The sequence below is a fragment of the Gossypium hirsutum genome, chromosome D11 (assembly GCF_007990345.1).
Source record: "Gossypium hirsutum isolate 1008001.06 chromosome D11, Gossypium_hirsutum_v2.1, whole genome shotgun sequence".
Classification (NCBI taxonomy): domain Eukaryota; kingdom Viridiplantae; phylum Streptophyta; class Magnoliopsida; order Malvales; family Malvaceae; genus Gossypium; species Gossypium hirsutum.
Window position 1 is genome coordinate 70,303,266 of NC_053447.1, and position 25,055 is coordinate 70,328,320.

Consider the following 25,055-nt stretch of genomic DNA (forward strand, 5'->3'; position numbering starts at 1 on the left):
TAACACAAAAGAATAGCTATAACACATAATATAAGACCGTAAATGAACGATGAAATGAATAGTCTGAAGTGATGTGTATTTGTAGTTTTAATTTCTATATTAAGAACATGCATGTTAGACTTTTTTATGGAAAATGCAATAGAATTTATATTTAGGTAAAGAGTTACAAAGAATTTGTGACTAAAATAAAAATTAGAACAGTAAGAGATTATCGATTAGATAGGGAAAAATATGGATTTGATGATTATTTTAGTTCTTTTATATTTTCAAACGAATAATTGGATGTATTAGTTGAGATGTACTAAATGATTTAAATACAATTTATAAATTTTGCTAAAAAAATGTGACAGTTCATACCTTTTCAATAAGAAAAAGTGAATTTTGGATTTGGGATTCTTCATGCCCAAATATCTTTATCCTCCAACACTCAGCCATCCTCAATTTCTTTAATGCAGACCATGTTGTTCTATGTATTCCTGGGTAGAAACATGTTAGGTATGGTAGATGCCAAAGCTTAAGGAAGGACAACTGATTAAATGCAAACCAAATTTCCTGCTCGTCTGATCCTTCATCATTCTTTGAAACAATCTCCTCCAGCCCACAATTTTCTATAAAAAGTCTTTCAAGATGCTGAAGACCTTTGGCAATTGAAAATGGAAACAAAGTTTTCAAGTTCCAACAATCCTCAATGCATACTTGTTGTAGACTTTCAAATGAAATATTTCCTTTGTGATACTTGGTCCAAACATGCTTCAACCCTGATAGGCGAACGAGATCCAGTTCTCTTAGTTGACTAGCTACCACATCCGTTTCTTCAGTATCTAACCCTTGCACTTGGAATTGAAACACTTCTTCTAGTGAAGCACAATCAATCACTATTAATTTTTCCAATCTTTGGAAAACCCCCAAAAGAAAAGGTGGAAAGATGTTCAACAACACATCACATTCCTTAACAGTCAACTCTTTTAGCATAGAAAAGGAATTCTTATGAAGTTTGCTGTGCCATATCCTCTTTGCGTTCCTCAAATGGGAGATTGTGATTTTCTCCAAGTTAGGAAAAGCAACCTACAATCAATTATTCATGGCAGTGAATGCAATGATTAAATGGTTTAAATATAAAAACGGAAGAAAAGGAAAAAAAGTCAGTGCGTTGAGAATAATACCTTATTGTTGAAAAAGACTGCATCTATAGGGATTTCTTTACTCTTAGAATTGTGGATGAATCCTTTCAATTTGGGACAGCTTTCTATCTTAAGAATCTTCAAGGTTGGGCATTCAACATTATAATCTTCATGGCAAAATCCGATGAGTTTTTGAAGTCCTTTCAATTTGAGGGTGTTTAATCGAGGGAAGCAGATTAGATACCTATTTCTGAATGCTTCTTTGATTATATTCTCTTTTGATATTATCTCCTGTACGCACTTGCATTCCCTTATTTCTAAGTATTCGAGCTGTTGGAGATATTCAACCATGGAGTCGGATAAGACATATTTTAAGTTGGTGCAACCCTTAATAATCAGTATTGTCAAATTTGGAGTTGAACAAAACGCTTGGGGGAGCCATATTCTTTCAATGCTAATTGAGCATAGTACCAAATCCTTCAACTTTGGTAACAGTGTCTGCACATATGTACTTGTTTAGTTAGCAAATCTATTCTTGTTAAGTTTTATTTTTTTTTCAAAGGTTGTGAATGAGTGACCAAATGTTCTTTTTCTTTTATGGCATATATATACACGAAAGCTATTCTATATAAAGATAAATTCAGCACTAATGTTTAGCCATTTTATTATTAGATTTTTATTTATTTATCAAATTCACTCTAAATCTTTAAATTTTAGTTAGGTTGTTTTGTTTCGAAAGAAAAATTTGAACTGAACTATTAACATTTGAATAACATTTGAAAAATTTTTATGAATTTTTTTAATTTGTTAAATTTTTAATATTTTCATTTTTTTATATTTTTTGAATCAGAGCTTAGAGATGTGAAATAAAGAGAGCATCACTAAAACTAAATTGAGTTTTAGTTGAAAAAGAGTGGTTGAGATAAAAATTAAATTAAAAAAAATATAAAAGTAGAAAAAAATATCACATACCTTTTGGTTAAAAAGGGTTGTTCCCTGTGGAGATTTGGAAGTGGAACTTTCGTTTTCAGAGCAAAAGCTAATGAGCTTTGGTAGGTCCTGGAGTGTCAAAGTCTCTAGTTGAAATTCAATTTTGTGAACATTGCCATTATCTTTAAGGATATATTGGATTATTGCTCCATTCTGGATATGCAGATTCTTCAACCGTTGAAAATAATCCCCAACTTCTGATTCATGCAACAAAATCTCCACACCTTTCACTTCATCTATATATAAATTTTCAGCTTTCTTCAATAAAACTTTGACTCCATTATTAAGAAATCTAATGCTTGTCTGTAGGCTAAGCTTTAGTGTTCTGGAGTATTCACGAACCCAACCCCAATCCCAATCCCAATCAGATCCTTCTCCGATGAAAATAATGTATCTTCGCAACTTTTCAAAGGAGAAGCCTTTGGGAATAATCTTGGCATTAGGGAAATGAATTTCTAAAGTAGTTAAACATGACAGAGCATTTAACTCAGCGACACTACAATTGCTTTCCTGACAGAAGTTTCCCTCTGCTCCCCATCCAACAAAACAGTCATCCACATACAGTTCTTCTAATCTAGACAATTTGCAGAAGACACCAGGTGGGATTCTTTTGAGTTTGGAACAACCAAGTAAACCTAACCACTTTAGTTTAGTCAGCTGTCCTATTTCCTCCGGTAGCATTTCAATATCAGAACCGTCAAAGCAAAGAATTTCCAGATTCTTGAGCTCTCCGATAAGGGCAATGTCTCCCAACTCACATTCAACCAAGCATAATGTTCGAAGGTTTGGTAGCAAGGAAATTGATGAAGGCAAGGACGATAAATTCATGTTAGACAAAATTAGGACTTGGAGATTTTTCATTTCCTTAAAAAAGTTTTCTGGTATTTTCATCAAAGGATCCTTGCTAACCATACATAAAAAAGTAAGTTTGGGGCATCTCAACTGATCAGGAAGCTTGTTGATACTAGGACGCTTCAAAAGTATTTTGTCACACTCTTTCATCTTTTCGTCATCTGGCCAATCATTCAAAACATCTTCGTCTCTTAAAACAAACACGTGGTTGGCAGCAATTGACATGGCTACATCGCATATAAGGTCATGCATATCAACATGTAGATTGTTATAACCATCAAGTAACAAACAAGAAGCTTTGAGATGACTCACCACTGTCAACAGTCTGTTTCGTGTTTCTTCAACTGTGTTGACACCACGAAATAGCCCTAACCCCATTGCACACACAAGCAACACTTCAAAGGAAATATTATGACCCATTAGACTGCAAAGTAAGAAAATCTGTTTATACTCCTCACTTTGTAAACGATCATAACTCCACTCTATACTTGAATATGCAGCTGCCGATACTTCTATGAAGTTGCTCGATGACGGTCGGTTTAGCTGTCGCAAAGCATCCTCCCATACAAATGGAGGTTCATTTCTCAAAGACGTTGCAAGTGTTCTTATGGCGATTGGTAGACCACCACATTTTTTAGCTACCTCAGTTGCAATAGGTAACAAGTCAGAACTTTCAACACCGTCCCCTGCAATCTTCTTGAAGAACTCCCAAGCTTCTTCATGTTCTAAAACCCCGATTGAATACCTCATTTTAGCATCCATATCCTTGGACAAAACATTAAGATCTCTGGACGTCAGCAACATGGTGCATCCCTGATGCTCATCTCCGAAAGGAATCCCCACTTCCATCAGGTCTAACTTTGCCCAAATGTCATCTAAAACAACAAAAATCTTCTTCTCTTTCTTCAACCTTTGGCACAACCGACTTGCTCTTCCACTCATACTCTGCTCCTTAAATGTCAATCCCAACGTATCTGCAATTTGGTCTTGAATTTTCTTGATGTCAGGAGTATGAGTCACAACAGCCATAACCACCGAGTCGAATAACTTATCTTCTTTGACTTGTCTAATAACTTCTTTGACAAGCGTGGTCTTGCCGACACCGGGCATTCCGTAGACCCCTATAATGTTGAGATTAGGATCTTTCACCGCCTCCATGATCTTGTTAAACACCAGTTTTCTTGAATCAAAGTCATCAAAATCTTTGGGAGGCACAACCACTACGGGCTGCGGGACATCCCGATATGATACTTTGTCAAACCCGCCTTGCTGGAGGAGTTCATCAACGGCACCGGCATCTTCTTCTGCTTTTTTGCTAAGCTGATAGCGAGCCTTGAAATTAGGGCACAAGCCGATGAAACACTTGTTCTTTGCTTCGTCTTCAAGACCCTTCACTTCCTTCAACTCTAAATCGATCATTTTGTCGGCTTTCGCCAGCCAACTGTTGACTTCGGGGCTTATATTCTCGTCGTTCTTTCGAGCAGCATCAACATCTAGCAGCACTATGTCTCTTTTGTCTTTCAACATCTCGACTTTCTTCTCGAAACCCGAAACCATTCTTCTATAGCGGCAAACATAACTGAAATTACGTCTAATTTTTTGGAACACGTATCCCACAACTCCGGCAACAAGGTTGCTAGCGGTGCCCGTAATGACTTCCATGTTTTTCTGGGGAAAGGTAGATTCAAAAGTCAAGCAAAAAGTTTATGTGATAGAATAGAAGAGGGGAACAGATTCAAATAATAATAAGGAAACTGTTGTTACAAACACCATGCTAATGCGGAGCAGAAGATGATGAGAGGGGAGCAAAAGACGAAGAGTGAAGTATTGGAAAGGGTTTATTTTGTGGACTGAAGGTAGCTAAGATGGGAAAATGGAGGAGGAAACAGTTGTGGGTTTTGGGTAGGCAGTAGCTAAGATCTAAGTAATGGAGATGAGGAATCTGCAATATTCAAGCACAACAACCGATGACTTTCACATGGGAAGTTAAAATAGATCTGGGATTCAGACATCAATTTCCATAACTATCATCGTATTGTTTACCGCCACAGGTAAATTTACATTTTAGTACTGAACTTGATTTTTAAGGTTCCATTTGTTTCATATAGAACAGCTTCCGAAAAACATTTTCCATATTTTCAATTTCTTGTGTTTGATTGGAAAAAATAAATAAGTAAATGCAAGTTATTATACTGGTCAACTGAAAAACCATGGTTTTCTACGTAAAACGATTTACCCTTCAGTTTTCCCAAAGTCATTTTACACCCGCTTCTCTTAGTTTTCTTTTTCTTTTCACAAAATCATCTTGCTTAAGAGATTTATTACAGATTGATTGTGTCTTGGTTAAAGCTTGTTTGAGAGATATAGTATTTAGATTGATTTCTACTCTGTTGTTGTAGCCATCATCTTTTTTCTGCCATTTGAATTCTTTTCATTTTGCATTTTGATTAAACTTTAATCAAGACTCGACCCATGATGACGACTATGAATTTAGGATGCTACTTTTAAAAGGGAAATAAAATTTTTATTTGTACTGTAGTGGTAAGATAAAATTAATACCACTTGCCCTCTCTGTAAAGTTTCAAATAGTGTTATTCTATTGGTATATTTTATTAAAAAGATAGTTTGATAATTGTAGTGGGGAACTTAATTAAAAGGAAAAGAAGAGAAAATGATGTATGTTGGAAAGAAGCATTTCATTTTCTCTCATTCCAAACTTATCTTCTATTAAATTTCAAATATTTTAATAAAAAGTTGTTTTCATAATTGTAGTTGGAATGAAATTAAGAGAAAGTGCATTGAAATGAGAGAAAGAGACAGGGCAAGTTGGAGTAGTTTTACATGAGGTCAAGCAATTAAGGGACACCATTTACTTTTCTAAGATATGGTATCCTCTTAATTCATTAACTACAACTATTACATATAATATACTAATAAAATAACAGCATTTGGAGTTGCCACCTTTGATAGGAAATGAGAGAAAGAAAAGGGGTAAGTGGGAAATCAAAAAGAGCAGCTTGGTTTTACATGACACTAATTAATAACTTACTATTTATGTTTCTAAACAATTCTTTTTCGTATGTTTGTTCTGAATTTAAGTGCTATCACCTTCTTCCTGTCTTTTACTTTATGTTTTTCAAAAGAAATTAAAAGGAGCCGATTGATTGGGGGCTTTGCTTTTAAAAAGATTGAAGAACAAAGCATGAACTTTGGAGGAGAAAGAAAGAAGCAAAAGATGTAACTATCAATTTATCCAAAACCTATAGTAAATGATGTAAAACTTACTTTGATACATTTAACACCGTTGTTTTTTCCTTTGATATATTTTTGTCTCTTCTCAAAGCATGTTTTTTCCTTTCTTCTATAAAGTTTCAAATGATCTTATTTTATTGATATATTTTATTAATAAGTTAGTTTGATAATTGCAGTCGAAAATTAAATGAAATGACAATATTTACCTTCGAAATATGTTGTTATGTTAATTGATTAACTATAATTATCATATAATCTTTTTTGGTGAATTACAAATAATAATTAGTGTGACTTGAATTTAAATCATATTTGACATAATAAACTTTCTAATTATCAAGTCAACATATGAGCTCAATTGTTACATATGTTTTAGATAAAATACACAAATAAAAAAAAAATTTCGTAGTTGCTACCTTTTAAATTAAGTAAAGATTTGGGAAAAAATGTGACGGAAACAATGGTTTGAGATGACTGATGAGAGAAAGGGAAACGGATTAGTTCTATTTAACACAAATTAAAAACTTCATATATTTGTTTAAAATTTAATTATGATCAGCTGCTCATATGTTTTGGTATAAAAGAAATAGTAAAATACAATAATAACAATAAATTTAATATTATGTTATTAAAATATTAATAGTAGAAAAAGGTATATATGGTGGTGTAAGTATCACGGGCTAAAATTTAAATTTGGCAAACCATACAATCTTAAATAGTTTCTTCACTTTAAATCCGTTTAAGTCAGCTTAAGCCTCAAAATGGAGAATTTTCCTAGAAATTCTTTAAGACATCGAAAAAAATAAAACAAAAGCAACTTGAGACAAAAAGAGCAACAATTGAACTGCAAAGCCACAACAAAGTAATGCACACAATATGCTCAAGTAAATACTCAATATACTCTTTAACTCAGAAAGAATGAAGTGATCACAAAGGAAGGGGGAGACCTCTATTTATAGTTGAGTTTTCCCATATCCAATAGTATATTAAATTACATTAATTACTGAGATTAGTTTTCATCTACAATAAAAGAGTCCTAAGAGATTTAAAATTTATATATGTTTATCATTAATGATTTACAATAATTATCCTGATAAAATACAATTTACTGAAGTGTTTCTATTCAATCATGATTCAAGTAGATGAGTCTTGAGTCTCTTCCAAGCGATGGGTCAATCCTAACGAGCCAAATAATATTGAAATTATTAATTCAAAAGTGAATTTAGTAATAAAATTATATTTAAAATATATCAATATTTTTAAACTAAAGGAAAAAACATTCACACTTTAAAAGGAAAAGAAAAGAAAATGATGTTTGTTGGAGAGAAGTATTTCATTTCCTCTCATTCCAATCTTATCTTCTATCAAATTTCAAACAGTCTTATATTTTATTAAAAAGTTATTTTCTTAACTTTGTTAAAAAAAGAGCAGTTTGGTTTTACATGACACTAATTAATGGGTTTGTTATAAATTTAAGTGTCATCGTCTTCTTTCTGTATTTTAAATTTGTTTTTGGAAAGAAATTAGAAGGAGTCCATTGATTGGGGGCATTGGCTTTTAAAAGATTGAAGTACAAAGCATGAAAAAAGGAGAAAAAAACAAATAAGAAAGGAGAAAATGATGTAACAATCAGTGTATCCAAAATCTATAGTAAATGATGTAAAACTTTGATACATAGTGATCATAAATTGTCAAATCTTGATAAATCATTTCCCTAACATGGGTAGAAAAGAAAAATAACATGACGGAAGATGCGGTGTCTAAATGGGTTAGGGGTTACGTAATCGAGTTTCACATTTTCATGCAACTGCTTTCAATGATGCAGGACATTTAATTACGAGACCAGTGTTTTGGCTTTTGATTGAGGGTTTAAGCTCATCTTCCTCTATTATAACAAAAAAAAAACTTTTATCAACAACTATAAGTACCAGTAAAAGGCCACATAACTGCTCCTATTAAGTGTAAGTAAAAAAGTTTCTGTAAAAACCTCCATCTATGTCACAAGCTCCAAGTAATATGGAGTTTCAATATCATGGTGTTGACAATAATATTAATCAGAGAGAATATCCACTATTTTCTACAAAAGTGAGAGATCAAAACAAAAGTTCAGTAAAGATCCTACAAAAAGAAAAAGAAAAAAAAAGGGTTGGGATTTGACTGACACCTTTTCCTTTTCCTTCTTTAAAGTATCCAAAATTATATGCAAAAAGAAACGGAAAATTTTAGTCCGTCCAGCAAAATCCCACAGTAATTCTAGATACATCAAATGCACCCTACTGCTAGATTTTCCAGGCATCAGCTTTCCACCAATAAGATGTAGAATGTATGCTCTAGCAGCATACATAATCTCTTGCTCGGTTGCATTTTCAAAGATATTCTTGATATTACCGACCAATCATGTCATCTTTACTTCCGAACCAACTAAATCAGACTACTCGGGAATTCTATTAAGCAACTTTTCGCAGACAGTAGGGATAGTAAGTGTACTTTCCCTGCTCACTGGAAACCCATCTACATGAAGTCCAAGTTAGAGTGTAACATCTTCAAATGTAATCGTATGCTCTCCACATGATAAAATGATAAATGAATGCATTTCAGGTCTCTATTGTTGGATCAGTGCAGATATTAACTCTTTATTCAACTTTATTTCTTCTACCTGTGCCGCAAAATGGATACCAACTAGCAGTAAATAATCCCTGATACAATCATCTACAACACCCCATTTGATGTGCCTTCTTGATTTTAAAACACGATCATATTCCTGCCCAGTTTTAAGGATATTAAACACATATTATTATTAGCAATAACATCTTTATATTATACAAAATAAATAAATTATTGTGCTGTTTGAAATATATGTAAAGATGTGTGATTGACAACTGTTTGAGAGCTAGACGATGATGGTAATAATCTCTTCACCGTCACCATTCACCTTCTAGTATTCACCACCATTTGTCATCCATAGTGAAATCCCATTACAAGATGGCTACCCTTCATACACCCATAAACAAAGCAAGACCAAAGGATTCAAAGCCAAATAACAACCCCGTTGGTGAGAGAACAAAGGAATATGCAGCAAGAGAAAAAGGAGGGCAAAGCAAGAACACAACACTTCCTAACTGGTATCGTATATACAAGTTTAGTTTGCAATTTGCTCTCTCCGTGATTTCATTTACGTGGATGCATGTACTGTGATCTTTTTGGTGAAAAACCTCTCTCTCTCAAGTTTGAAATTTAGCAAATTGGTCCCTCTAAAAAATTAAGCAATTTAATTTCTATCAATTTGAAAAGTGAACAGCTAAGACGATTTTAATATTTTCCATTAATTGTACATAATTTTTATTGGTATATTAATAAATTTAGCTCTCAAAATTTACACATTTTGTCAATTTAGTCCTAATTTAACAAAAAAAAAATTGTGTAAATATTGAGATTGAACTCATTTGAATTAAGGTCAAAATGGCAATTGACAATAGACATTAACGCCATGCTTAATTGTTTTTAGCTATTCACTTTCAAAACTAGTATTGATAAAGTTGCTCTAATTTTTTGAATTTCAGAATTAAAAGAAATTGGAAAGGTTTTTTACTATTTTTTTATATTTTATTGAACAAAAATGAAAATACCTTTATGACTTTTAAAAATGATTTCTAAAAGAAATAAAAAAGAAGCTTGGTGTTGGAAAGAAAATAAAGGGAGGCGCCGCTTGATTGGAGGCGTGATTGGGGGCATTGGCATTTGAAGGACCGAAGAACAAGCATGAAAAAAGGAGAAAATATATAATTAAGAAAGGAGGAAAAGTTCTGACAATCAATTTATACAAAACCTATCGTAAATCTATAATGCTAATGAAAATTTTACTTTGATCCATTAAACAACGCAATTGAAGTGATGGGAATCTTTTAAATCACTATATATTATTTATTTCATTGGTTATGGGTTGAGAAGAAAAATAGCATGTATTATATATAAATTAAAGTTACTTTTAATGGCTAACCATTTATTTTTTAGGAGAGCATTTGCCGCAAGAAAATTAATCATTATTATGATAGTGAATATTTTAGTTACGATTTAAAAAAATTACTAAAAGACACATTGAGTGCACTGGCTACCAAAGGATCTTATTCGACACATTATGGGCATTCCCCCTCCACACCCTTTTGAGGGACCTGATAGACTTTCTTGACGCCACACTTTGACAGGAGCATTCTCCATTAAAAGCGCTTATAAGATGATAGAGGACTCGTGGAATTCTAGAGACGAGATATGGTAGAAGGCGTGGAAGCTCTCGGGACCACAAAGAGTTCAGTTCTTTTTTTGGACTATTCTTAAGCAGAGATTACTCACAAATGGGAAAAGAGTCAAGTGTAGTTTAGCGATGGATCCTTCTTGCCCAATTTGTGGGCATGATTCAGAGGATATATTGCATATTATTAGAGACTGCACAACAGTTAAGGAAGTCTGGATGTAGGTTGTACCAGGTAATCAACAGTTAAATTTTTTTTCTAATAATTTGCATATTATTAGAGACTGCACAACAATTAAGGAATCCGTCGCCGGAACAGGGTTACAGAGCATTACCAGAGTTTACAAATCAAACAGACACAAAATGCAAACATTTCATATCATATAGCATTCATGTCAAAAACCAATCAAAATCATACATATTGTCCCTTATACGAGTCGTCGAGGCCCAAATTATGCGTTAGAAACAAATCGGGACTAAATTGGAAACTCAAAAAAATTTTCAGAGATATTTAAAATTTTCAATACTGCAGGGGTCACATGGTCGTGTGACTCACACAGTCAGGAGACATGCCCGTGTGTCAAGCTATGTGGGCAATCGAAATAGAGACACAGTCATGTCTCAGCCCGTATCTGTGCTCGTGTGAGTATATTGACTTGGGTCATACGGCCAAGTCACACACCCGTGTGCTAGGCTGTGTAAACTTACTGACTTACATTCTTAAAAGATACAGTCACTTGGCCATGTGTTACACACGGTTGAGACACACGCCCGTGTCTCTGCCCGTGTAAACAAAAATGGACCATTTTACAAGCCATATTTCTTACCCAATTTTGTGTCAACCTACAATTAACATTATACATATCAACAAGCCATAATTAGGCATCTAAAACAGGCCAAAATAAGTGGCTAATCTCAACAAATTACATATAGGCCAACATTAAATAAAATACCTATACATGTCATTATAACCAAAATCAAAACAAACGAAAGTACTGATAGAACCGATGGATAGTGTGATATAACTCCAATAAGCTTCCAACCCAATCGAGCTTCTGATAATCTGAAAAGTAAAGAAAAACAAATAAATAAGCAATGAATGCTTAGTAAGCTCGTATAAACTTTAATCATATCAATTCATTTCATTATGAAATTTACATTTATCAAGAATAAACATTTACTGATGCCACACGATTCAAGAAACCATATTCAACAACTCACAAAATGAGTAAATCCATAGCATCTCTTATACATATTATCCCAAGTATAGTAGAGTTTTAAACAACTTTATACTCTTCCAAATTTCTTTATTCTCATTTTCCAAATTTCTTTATTCTCATTGTATTTCTTTACTTATCACACCCATTCCATATGCATAACACACAAGTCATAAGCATATCATACCACCATAGCCACAAGCTAGTGCATGCAAACATAGCCCTTTTCAAATTAATCACATAATAAGTCATTTCATAAGAAATTGTATAACTTAAAACTTACCACTCTTTCATGAGCACAAGTATATTTTCATTTGAGCATTTACCATTTCAATGCATCTTATAATTAAACATATTACCATTCAACCAATAGCTTGACACTTGCCTAAGTATCAAACAACAACACTTGTTAGCATACTTGAACATATTTCATATAATTTCAACATCGATAATCTTATTATCTCAACATGTCACACTTGAGTTTATTACTCGTCTCAACTTACATAATTTCCATGTATCAACATATCAAGATATTGATATATATACATATCATGATACATATCATTCTCTTACCATTTCTTCATATACATATATTATCCAAGACAACTCCCGATATTTTACCATTCGAAGAATGACTTATGGATTTGAGTACGTCGTTAACAGAAGCTCAAAAGCTGAACAGAAGCTCGTAAGAGCTAAACAAAAACTCATAAGGGTTGAGCAGAAGCTCATAAGAGCTGAATGGAAACTCGTATAAGTTAAACAAAAGCTCATAAGAGCTCAACGAAAACTCATATGAGTTAAATAGAAGCTCGTAAAAGCTAAACGGAAAGTAAAACATGAGAGTTTGGAACAAATGTTGAACCTCGGTTTACTTGGGTAATTTGCTGCCATTTTCCTCCAATGTCGTCATGCACCACAAAACGAATATACTCAAATCCCGCGTTCCATTTAATCTGAATATTCAATTCAAATTATAATTTCAACAATAATTCATTCTCAACAATGGAATAAATACATAATATCACCCATCAAATCAATATAATTATTAATGTATAATCGTACGAACTTACCTGGTTAAATTGCAGAAATACTAATATTCAGGGGCATTTTAGAAATTTTTTATTTTCCTCAATTTTTCACTCGACCTTGATCTAAATTAATAATTTCATTCAATATATTAATTTATACAATAAAATAATTCATTTCCTGCAATTTGGTCATTTTTGATATTTTTACAAAATTGCCCTTAAAATTTTACTTTTATTCAATTTAGTCCATGAACCTAAAACATGCAAGTTAACCATTTTTAATGCAAAATCATGCTAGCTAAATATTCATGGCATTCAATACATCCTATTTTTAAATAATTTCACAACAAATCCTTGAATTTTTACTAATTTAACAAATTAATCCTTAATCAAAAAATTTATCAAAATCACTTAAAAATACTTTTAAATAACAAATAACATCTCAAATTAATCATTTAGCATAAAAAATCATATAGATTCATCAATGGAAACATCCAAAATCTTTAACAAAATCAAAAACTAAGGTAAGATTTAGTTAGACCTAATTGTAACAATCTAAAATACATAAAATTATAAGAAACGGGTAAGAATTGGACTCACATGAAGCAAATATGCAAAACCAGCTCAAGGAGCTCTCCCCATGTCTATTTGAACCGAAATTGAAGAAGAAATGTCTAGAAATCCTTTTAAAATTCAATTTGGGTGTTTTAATTTCACTTTAATTAAAATTTGCCATTAATGGCTTTATTTTATTATTTTTTCTTTCATATGCCGCCAAAACTTTTCATTTAGGCATAATTGCTATTTAGGTCCTTCTTTATTTATTACTCATGCCACTTAATCACTTAATTATTATAATTAGTAAGTTTCCACGTTTTTTAATTTAGTCCTTTTTAATTAATTAACTATCGAAACGTTAACATTTTTCAACGAGACTTTAATACTACATTAATAACACTCTGTAAATATTTATAAAAATATTTACTGCTCAATTTATAGAAACGAGGTCCCGATACCTCATTTTCTAAAACCACTTGACCTAATTAGTGATTCAAATAGGTTAGGAATTATTTTTAGTAATTGGCTTAATAGCAATTTTCCCCAAACTGCAATCCCTTAGGTACGATCCTCGGAATACTTACCAAGTGTTTCATTGTAAACAAACTATATTACAACCTAACCTATATACTTGTGGACACTGCCTCAAATTCATATGTTTAGTTGCAGTATTCACACTCTAGATGTTAGTATATCCGGAGGCGGTCATCTATGATTGAGAATATTATTACTGTTTGACTAAAGTAGAAACATCGAATTACCGGATTTAAAATCGATTGATAGTTATGACTGATTGTTATTCTTGATAATGATGTATGATGTTTTTAATGTTTAACAAAATAATTGTATGATTTGATTTATTGTAAAGGGACTCACATTGAGCTTCATAGTTCACTCCCCCTAATTTTTATCTTTATAGATAATCCTTTAGGCTAGGACGCAGGCACGACACTCGGAGGTTCTTGGTTTTTGTTTCATCTTTATTTTCGTTAATGTTATTATTTTTAACTCATTTGGAGATGGAGTTATTTTTTGTTTTCTTTTATTATGAACCGTGGTTTGGGATTTAGTTCTACTTTAATTGTTAGATGCATCTCATTTAGTATAAGTTAGAAAATTTAGGTCTTTATTTGTTAATATTTGATTAAATTGAATTATTTTATTAAAAAGGCTTATGCATTAATTAAATGAAAAAAAATGTAGATTCCGTGTCGATTACCAAGAAAAAAAGGCATCGAAACCTATCTAATTTTTCTTCTCGAAAAAATTTTTCTGGCTTTGTCTCTTAAATTTAAAACCAAATGTCCTCTTCGTTTGGTCTTTCTAATAGTCTTTGAAATAATCTCCTCCACCCCACAACTATAAACAGTAAGCCTTTCAAGTTGTTGAAGATTTCTAGCCACTGAAAAGGGAAATAGAGTTTTCAAACTCCTACATCCCCAAACACATGCTATATATTTGAAAATTTTCAAAACAAATATTTCTACTGTAATCCTTGTTCCAGATATGCTTCGGCTTTGGCAAGCAAAAGAGAAACTTTTTTTTTTAATTGACTGCCCACCACATATATTTCTTCAAAATCTAACATTTGAACTTGAAATTGAAACACTTCTGTTTGTAAAGCACAATTAATTACCATTAATATCTCCCCTCTTTGAATAGCACCCAACAGTAAAGACGGAAAAATGTTCAACAAGGCATCACAATTTATAATATTCAACTCTTTCAGCAGATGAAAGGAATTTTTATGAATTTGGTTATACCATCTCCTCTTTACATTCCTCAAACCTAAGATTGTGGTTTTCTCCGAATAAAAAAATTATAAAAACATTTTATTTTATTTTAGTTTTATTTGATCACTTAAGTTTATTTATCAGTGACATCATTGTTTATTTAAAAAGTATGCTTTAATTAATTACTATTTAATAGTTATTTCTCATTCTATTGTGAAACATAAATATCAAACATGAAAATCCATTTTCAAAATTAGATTTTCATTTAACAAACATATTTTTCAATTAAAAGTAAAACTTATTTTCTAAAAATGAAAATAAAAATATTTTATCAAACCAAACAAAACTTTAATTTTTTTTATATAATAAAAATTTAAGTATTTTTTATTTTTAATATTTTATGATTAATTAAATTTTTAATTATTAAAATCAAATCATGTAAAATGGGTAGAAAAAATTCAAATTTGTGTGGAAATATTCAATTAAAAAATCAATTTTAATTACAACATTTAATAAAATAATAAAAGAACCGATATGTCCTTTTATGGCTTCAATCCAAAATCTTTCTAATCCTTATGATAAGAAACTAGTTAATTGAAAACATCCATCAATAAAATAAAGAGGATTTAAAAGAACCTTAGCATAACCAAAATTAGAAACATCGATCTGGTTCTATCTCATTGCAACATGCCCACCGCGGCTCAGATGGTAGCTCAAATAAACAAATCTATGTTTGAACCAATATTCCCATCTTAGCCATATGATTCCATTGTATGTGTGAAAACCTTAGCTGCCATCCTCTATTACATAGAGATTGAATCTTAGCAATATCAGTGCCATCAGAATGTCCCTCGTCGCTTTCAATCTCGATTGAGTAATCATTTTTCAAAGTAATTACAACTTTTGCTTTAGCATGGTTTCACGTTTACAACAACAAAATGGTGGTAATACCCTTCTCATTTCCAATCAAATCGATGACCAAAAGGAAACTTATACATGTGGAGTGTGTCTCGTATTTTTGACAAAATAGATGGCGATGTTGCAACAAGAAGGTTCTGATGTTGCAACGACGCGACATGTCCCGATGAGCAGCCTCCCGGCGTCATGATGATGCGACAAAGTAGCCCCAAATTTTATCAACTCATTCCCGATTCTCTTCTCTCAATTGAACTCTGATTATTCTAGGAATATTTTAGAAGACCTTAGTAATCCTAGAATAATCACTTCAAAACAATTCATAATCTTAAGTTTGAGAGAGTTTTGACCATAAAATTTTTAGAATTTTTATTTAAGCTGTTTTTTATTTAATCCTAGAATAATCACTTCAGCACAATTCATCATCTCCGATGTTTGTTCTTGATACTAGATTTGATGAAGTTTCGACCATAAAATTTTCGAAATTTTTATTTAAGCTAATTGATACAGTTTAATTTTGAAATCTTCTCCTATTTTGCTGCTAGACATCACTGGCCCTTCTTCGCTAAAAAATTATTATCTTTCAGTACAAGTATCGTATTAAGATACTGTTTGTTTCCTTTGAAAATAGACTCATTAAAATTTTATCCATATAAATTTTATATCCTAAACATTTTTGTACAATTTATGATGATTTTTTCAAAATTAGAATAGGGAAACCCGAACTCATTCTAACCTTGTGCCACATAAATTATTACATCTCACAATCTACAATTTCGTTGCTTCTATATGAAACTAGACTCAATATACTATATTTAATTTCATATTTGATTTAACCTCATGCCACATAAACCATTGTTGTTGTCCATAACTGTGTGGTGCTAATATTTGCTTTTTCGAGATTCTTTGTATTAACTTTCATTTAGTCACATATAACCATTTTATTTTTAATTATCATTCAATTTAATCTTTATATCTCACTTATCATCAACATATAGCTTTAAAAATAACTTCTCTTATTTCAATTATAAATTTCACAACTTTTACAATTTAATCTTTACTATCATAAGAATTCATCATCTAGTATAATTTCACTATAAAATCATTTTGTAATTAATTCACTAACACTCAACATTTCATTTTAAACTTTCTGACACAACACTATTTCTCACACGAAAACTTTTGTACACTTTACAATCTAAACATTTTCCTACTACTTCATTGTACTAATTTAAATTCATACATATTATTTGCACATTCACAATTAATGAGATCAATTTAGTATACCCTATACTTGGTTTAAATTAAATAAAATAGAAATATTGAAGTACTTACCTCAATTGTTTGTATTCTTTACAATCCCTTATTTTCTTTCTCCTCTAAGACAACCATGGATGCCTATCTTATGGAATTGATGTAGCTACTTCTCTTTCATCTACTAATGGAGACATTGTGAAGGTTGGAACTGAAATGGTTAAGAGATGATAAACAAGACTAAATTGAAATAAAAACAAACCTTAAGTTAACAGCCATGGAGGGTACTGTGAGAACCATGGGGTGATAGGCTATTTTATAAACCTTTTCCCTTCAATTTCTTAAGACTTTGCTATACAAAAGTCTAATCAAAATATCTTTTAAAATAATCATTTACACTTTGACCCTCCAATCATGTTTTGCCAGCAATTTTAACCCTTAATCATTAAGTCTCCATAATTATCTTCTCCAATAATTATCATTTTTACCCCTCCACTTTTCTACAATTTCATGGATGATTCATCTTTTCTTTTGGTAAATTTCCTCCTCTAGTCTCTTCTCCTTTTTGTTTCAATTTCATTTAATCATTTACACTTTGACCCTCCAATCATGTTTTGCCAGCAATTTTAACCCTTAATCATTAAGTCTCCATAATTATCTTCTCCAATAATTATCATTTTTACCCCTCCACTTTTCTACAATTTCATGGATGATTCATCTTTTCTTTTGGTAAATTTCCTCCTCTAGTCTCTTCTCCTTTTTGTTTCAATTTCATTTAATCATTTACACTTTGACCCTCCAATCATGTTTTGCCAGCAATTTTAACCCTTAATCATTAAGTCTCCATAATTATCTTCTCCAATAATTATCATTTTTACCCCTCCACTTTTCTACAATTTCATGGATGATTCATCTTTTCTTTTGGTAAATTTCCTCCTCTAGTCTCTTCTCCTTTTTGTTTCAATTTCATTTAATCATTTACACTTTGACCCTCCAATCATGTTTTGCCAGCAATTTTAACCCTTAATCATTAAGTCTCCATAATTATCTTCTCCAATAATTATCATTTTTACCCCTCCACTTTTCTACAATTTCATGGATGATTCATCTTTTCTTTTGGTAAATTTCCTCCTCTAGTCTCTTCTCCTTTTTGTTTCAATTTCATTTAATCATTTTAACTTTAAATTTTCTCATTTTAGCCCTAATACTTTTCACTCTCTTATAATTTAGTCAATACCCCATATTTATTTCTTTTAATATGCATATTTTTTCAGTCGCCTTCAACTTGTCTTTAATGTCTCATAACAATGATTGTTCTTATTTTTTAGCTTTTTCAAATTTTTAATGGTTTATCATTTATTTGTCGCTATTTCGAACTTCGAAAATTTTTGGGATGTTATACAATTTTTTCACATAAATATTTTTAATTCTATATTGAGATATGTTGAGGTTGATTAAAGGTTTTGAAAGCATCTAACAAGTTCTTCTCTTTTAAAGATCGCTTCAAATTAGGTCCTACACTTTCAGATGACTCACCACTGTCAATAATCTGATCCGTGTTTTTTCAACTGTGTTGATACCATGGAATAAACCCAGTCCCATTGCATACATAAGCAACTCTTCAAAGAGAACATTATGACCCATTAGATCGTAAAGCAAAAGCCTGTTTATGTTCCTCGCTTGGTTAACGATCGTAACTCCATTCCATACTTGGACATACAGCTGCTGGTACTCCTTTGAAGTTGCTCAACGGTGGCCTGTTTAGTTGTTGCAAAGCATCCTCCCATGCAAATGGAGGTTCATTTTTCAAAGACGTTGCAAGTGTTCTAATGGCGATTGGTAGACCACCACATCTTTTAGCTACCTCAATTGCTGTAGGAGGCAGGTCATGACTTTCAACACCGTCCCCTGCAATCTTCTTGAAGAAATCCCAAGCTTCTTTGTCTTCTAAAACTCCAACTGGAAAACTCTTTTTAGCATCCATATGCCTCGTCAGAACATTACGATCTCTGGATGTCAGCAGTATGGTGCATACCTGATCCTCATCTCCTAAAGGAATTCCCACTTCCATCAGGTCTAATCTAGTCCAAATATCATCTAAAACAACAAGAGTCTTTTTCTCTTTCTTCAACCTCTGGCACAACCGACTTGCTCTTCCATTCATACTCGGCTCCTTAAATGTCAATCCCAACGTATCTGCAATTTGGTCTTGAATATTTTTTATGTCAGGAGTAGGAGTCACAACAGCCATAACCACAGAGTCGAATAACTTATCTTCTTTGACTTGTCTGACAACTTCTTTCACAAGAGTCGTCTTGCCGACACCAGGCGTTCCGTACACCCCTATAATGTTGAGATTAGGATCTTTCACCGCCTCCATGATCTTGTTAAACACTGTTGGAGCAAGAGGCAGCAGCAGCAAGCTTCAGCAGAATGCTTGTTTTGCAAGTCTCGTGACTTGTAGGAGAAACAAAGCAGAAAACTCAAATGGATTTTAAGCAAAACTAAAAATGGAGAGCATATGGATGAAAACTTGTTGAATTCATTCATTAAATTTCAAAAATGGCCCAAAGCCAATACATAAACAAGTTTACAATCTTGACAAAACGGTAGGTTGACCTAAACTTCACCTACTACCACTAATACACATAGTAACTTGTGCTAATTAGCTTGAACAAATAAACAAAGCTGATTTATCAGCTCAATCAACATCAAAATTACATCAAGCATAAACCTAACATAGTTATAAAGCAACTAAGTTACATTACTCTAACTTAAAATTACAAAATGAAACATAAACAGCTTGCTGACTAGGTGAATCAGCAGCTTCTGCATGTAGTGCCTTTGACAGTCTTGGTTGCTGCATGCTGACCATAACTTCAATACTCCTCCTTGGTTAGCATGTTGCAAACTCCCATATTAGTTCTCAGGCGTTGAAACTTGGAAACACTTAGTGCTTTTGTTAAAATATCAGCAATTTGCTCTTCAGAACTGCAATGTATCAGCTTAACAACATGAGCTTGTTCCATTTCTCGAACTGCATGAAGTTTGATGTTGAAGTGCTTGGTCCTTCCATGAAAAACAGGATTCTTTGCAATAGCAACTGCTGATTGGTTGTCACACATTATCTCAGTTGCTTCCTTTTGCTCATGATTGATATCTTTCAAAATTTTTCTAAGCCATATGGCTTGATTGACTGCTGCAGCAGCAGCCACATATTCTGCTTCTGCAGTCGACTGAGCCACTACACCCTGCTTCTTTGAGCTCCAGCAAATCATAGCAGAGCCTATGTTGAATGCATAACCTGTAGTGCTCTTCATGTCATCCAAGGAACCAGCCCAATCACTGTCACAATATCCAACTAGCTTCAAGTTCTCAGCCTTGGTAAACTGCATTCCATAGGACAAAGTTCCTTTGATGTATCTTAGAACCCTTTTTGCAGCTCTAAAATGACTTTCATTTGAACAATGCATAAACCTCGAGAGTAGACTCACAGCATACATTATGTCAGGTCTAGTAGCAGTCAAATACAACAAACATCCAACTAGACTTCGATAGGTTGTTTCACAAACCTTTTCATGCTTGTCTTGGCTCGAGAGTTTTTCTCCAACAGCAACTGGTGTGCTGGTTGCTTTGCAATTCTCCATTGAGAATTTGTTGAGAACCTTCATAGCAAAGGTCTTTTGACTTAGCCAAATCCCATTCTTAGCTTGGATTACTTCCATGCCTAAGAAGTAAGACATCAATCCCAAGTCTGACATTTCAAAGTGCTGTTGCATTTTGACTTTAAAGCTGCTTAGCATCTCATGATCTCCTCCTGTCACCAGTAGGTCATCGACATATATTGAGACAATGAGCTGAGTTTCAGCACTAGTTGATTTAACATACAGAGTTGGCTCGCTAAGACTTCTTTCAAATCCTTGACTGGTCAGATAGCCATCTATTCTGCTATACCAGGCCCTTGGAGCCTGTTTCAAGCCATACAAGGCTTTGTTGAGCTTGTACACCATTTCTTCCTTGCCAGACACCTTGAAACCTTGAGGTTGCTCCACATAAATCTCCTCTTCAAGGAATCCATTCAGAAATGCTGATTTTACATCAAGTTGGTGTATCAGCCACTGTTTTTGTGCTGCTAAGGCAACTAGCAGTCTGATAGTGTCTAGCCTGGCCACTGGTGCAAAGGTTTCCAGGTAGTCTGATCCATACCTTTGACTGAAACCTTTCACAACCAATCTAGCCTTTAACTTGTTTAGGCTACCATCAGCATTGTTCTTTACTCGATAAACCCATTTGACACCAATAATCTTCCTGTTTGTTGGTTTATCAACCAGACTCCAGGTCTGATTCTTTTCAATCATTCTGATTTCTTCAATCATTGCTTGCTTCCAGTCCTCCTGGTTTTCTGCTTCTTCAAAGCAACTTGGTTCAACAGTAGCCACTTGTGCTCTTTCATAAACATCAACCAGTGATCGAGTGCCTCTGATTGGAACATCATCTACATCCATTTCAGGTGTGTTTTCATCATTTTCAACTTGATCCACTGCGAGATCTTCAGCCACTGCCTCTGGTTCAGCCTTCTCCCAATTCCAGTGTCCTTTTTCATTGAAAACAACATCCCTGCTAACCAATATCTTGTTTGTAGCAGGTTCTAGGATTCTGTAGCCCTTCTTAACCAAGCTATAGCCGATCAGGATCCCTGCTTGAGCTCTTTTATCTAGCTTGCTTCTCTTCTCAGCTGGAACTTGTGTGTAGCACAGACAACCAAAGGTTCTGAGATGAGCCAGTGATGGCTTAAACCCAAACCAGGCTTCAAATGGAGTCTTTTCAGCCAGAGCCTTGGTTGGGAGCCTGTTTTGGAGATAGACTGCTGTGTTAACAGCTTCAGCCCACAGAGTTTTGGGCAAATTCTTCTCAAACAGAAGACATCTTGCCATGTTCATCAAGCTTCTGTTTTTCCTTTCACTGACCCCATTCTGTTGGGGTGTATACACATTAGTCAACTGGTGTTTGATACCTGCTTCTTCACAGTAGGCTTGGAACTGAGCTGAGGTGTACTCAGTTCCATTATCTGACCTCATTGCTCTAAGTTTGCAACCAGACTCAGTTTCAACAGCAGCTTTATACTTCAGGAACACAGATGAAACTTCTGACTTCTGTTTTAGAAAATAAATCCAGCAGTATCTTGTTAAGTCATCAATAAATAAAATAAAGTACCTGCTTCCTTTGAGAGACTCAGTCTTCATTGGTCCACACACATCTGTATGCACAAGCTGAAGCTTCTCTGATGCTCTCCATGTTGTGCTTGCTGGAAATGGCAATCTTGCCAATTTTCCTTGCTGACATATCTCACAAAGCTCATCATTCTTCACTGAATCGATGAAATTTTCTGCCAGTCCTTCATTGACCATGCGGGCTATGGATTTGTAGTTTGCATGTCCAAGCCTCTGGTGCCAGAGTCTCGAGTCATCAGTGGAGGCTATGCAGGCTGAATGTGAGTCATTTGGCCAGTCTACTTCAAAACATTTATCAGTCATGGTGACTGTTATGAGGTTTGATCCACTTGGATCAAAAATTTGACATTCTTTCTCCTTGAAAACAACTGAGTAACCTTTCTCAAGTAGTTGACTTATACTGAGAAGGTTCCTATCGATTTCAGGTACCAAAAGTACATTTGAAATGATTTTGCCACCTGTAGAGGTATGAATCAGCACATCTCCTCTTCCTTCAGCATTGATTAACTGACCATTTCCAATTTTTACTTTGGTTTTGCAGGTTCTGTCCAGGGTTTTGAAGATAGTTGCATCTGGTGACATGTGGTTTGTGCACCCACTGTCTAGAAGCCAGCCCTTTGAACCCTTTTTGTGATTTGCTGCACATGACACAGCAAAAACATGTTCTTCTTGATCACTGCTTTCTTCAGCTACTCGAGCTTCTACCTTTTGTTGCTGAAATTGATTCTGTCTTGGTTTGCTTCTATTCTTGCAAACTTTTTCAGCATGGCCTTTTTTCTTGCAGTGTTGGCATACTGCATCTGGTCTAAACCAGCATCTATCTTCTGGATGACCAGCTCTTTTACAATGTCTGCAGAGTTGGTCACTGCTCCTAGCAGCATCAGGCTTAGGCCTGTTTTTCCAGAACTTTTTGCCTTTATGAGTTTTGATGCTCGAGGCTTCTTTGGCTTGAAAAGCCCCTTCCTGGTGCTCCTCTTGTCTGCTGGCTCTTCTTTGCTCTTGTGCATACAAGGCATTGATTAGCTCAGTTAAGGAGATAGTTGTCAAGTCCCTTGAGTCTTCGAGGGATGAAATTTTAGCTTCATACCTCTCTGGTAGAGTGGACATGACTTTCTCAACCATTCTAGCTTCACTGAATTGCTCTCCTAGGAGCCTTATGCTGTTTACAACAGCCATAATCCGATCTGAGTACTGCTTAACTGTTTCTTCCTCTTTCATTTTGAGATTTTCGAAATCTCTTCTCAAGTTGAGCAGCTGTTGTTGCCTTGTTTTCTCAGTCCCCTGAAATTCTTCTTTCAGCTTGTCCCAAGCCTCCTTTGGTGTTTCACAGGCCATGATCCTCATAAAGATCACATCTGTCACACAATTCTATATGCATGACATGGCCTTGTGCCTTTTTGTTCTTTCATCAGTGTGTTGCCTTATTTGAGCAACTGTTGGATTAGCTCGAAGAGGTGCTGGCTCAGCATCTGAGTTGACAACTTCCCATAGGTCGAATGCCTGCAGGTAAGTCCTCATCTTAACTGCCCAAATGTTGAAGCCCTCTCCATTGAAGACAGGTGGTGAAGCTGGTGAAAAACCTGATGATGCCATCGTTTTGATGTTGAACTACAACAGGTCCTCTAAGAATACGGCTCTAGATACCAATTGTTGGAGCAAGAGGCAGCAGCAGCAAGCTTCAGCAGAATGCTTGTTTTGCAAGTCTCGTGACTTGTAGGAGAAACAAAGCAGAAAACTCAAATGGATTTTAAGCAAAACTAAAAATGGAGAGCATATGGATGAAAACTTGTTGAATTCATTCATTAAATTTCAAAAATGGCCCAAAGCCAATACATAAACAAGTTTACAATCTTGACAAAACGGTAGGTTGACCTAAACTTCACCTACTACCACTAATACACATAGTAACTTGTGCTAATTAGCTTGAACAAATAAACAAAGCTGATTTATCAGCTCAATCAATATCAAAATTACATCAAGCATAAACCTAACATAGTTATAAAGCAACTAAGTTACATTACTCTAACTTAAAATTACAAAATGAAACATAAACAGCTTGCTGACTAGGTGAATCAGCAGCTTCTGCATGTAGTGCCTTTGACAGTCTTGGTTGCTGCATGCTGACCATAACTTCAATAAACACCAGCTTTCTTGAATTAAAGTCCTCAAAGTCTTTTGTTGGTACAACCAGTATGGGCTGCGGGACATCACGGTATGATACTTTGTCAAATCTACCTTGCTGGAGGAGTTCATCAACGGAGCTGCCGCCGTCTTCTGTTTTCTTCCTAAGCTGATAGCGAGCCTTGACATTAGGACACAAGCCTATGAAACACTTGTTCTTTGCATCGTCTTCAAGACCCTTCACTAAGCTCACCTCTAAATTGATCATGTTGTCGACTTTCAACAGCCAACGGTTGACGTTGGGGTATATAGTGTCGCCGTTCTTTTCAGCAGCATCAATGTCAAGCAGTATCCTATCTCTTTTGTCTTTCAACATCTCAACTTTCTTCTCGAAATCGAAGACTATTGTTCTATGGTGGCAAACAGAGCTGAAATTACGTTTGATTTTTTGGAACAGGTATCCGAGAACACCGGTAACAAGGTTGCTAGCGCTGCCCATAGTAATCTCCATTGAAAAGAGAGGGTTCAAAAGTACTC

At 34.0% G+C, this 25,055-nt stretch overlaps 2 protein-coding genes across 5 annotated transcripts in view; both read right to left on the reverse strand.

The window, feature by feature from the left end:
- LOC107925792 (uncharacterized) overlaps positions 1 to 25,055 on the reverse strand; it is a 108,915-nt gene that overhangs the window by 12,844 nt on the left and 71,016 nt on the right. For all 4 annotated transcript variants that reach the window (XM_041105133.1, XM_041105134.1, XM_041105132.1 and 1 more), the window contains one exon: positions 358 to 1,065. In XM_041105133.1, the coding sequence (XP_040961067.1) occupies positions 358 to 1,065 (708 nt within the window). The remainder of the gene's footprint in view (positions 1 to 357; positions 1,066 to 25,055) is intronic.
- On the reverse strand, positions 3,006 to 5,088 carry LOC107925823 (probable disease resistance protein At1g61190). Its single transcript, XM_016856545.2, has 3 exons — positions 4,734 to 5,088; positions 3,276 to 4,631; positions 3,006 to 3,190 (listed from the first exon to the last, which is right to left on the reverse strand). Exons 1-3 carry the CDS (start codon positions 4,734 to 4,736, stop codon positions 3,155 to 3,157), a joined length of 1,395 nt encoding a protein of 464 aa, XP_016712034.1. The 5' UTR covers positions 4,737 to 5,088; the 3' UTR covers positions 3,006 to 3,154.

What these genes read in the sequence shown, in the direction of transcription:
- LOC107925823 (XM_016856545.2), bottom strand. An exon ending in GAAACAGACTGTTGACAGTG is followed by an intron (nt 3,191 to 3,275) that starts GTGAGTCATCTC and finishes TATGCGATGTAG; the next exon opens with CCATGTCAATTGCTGCCAAC.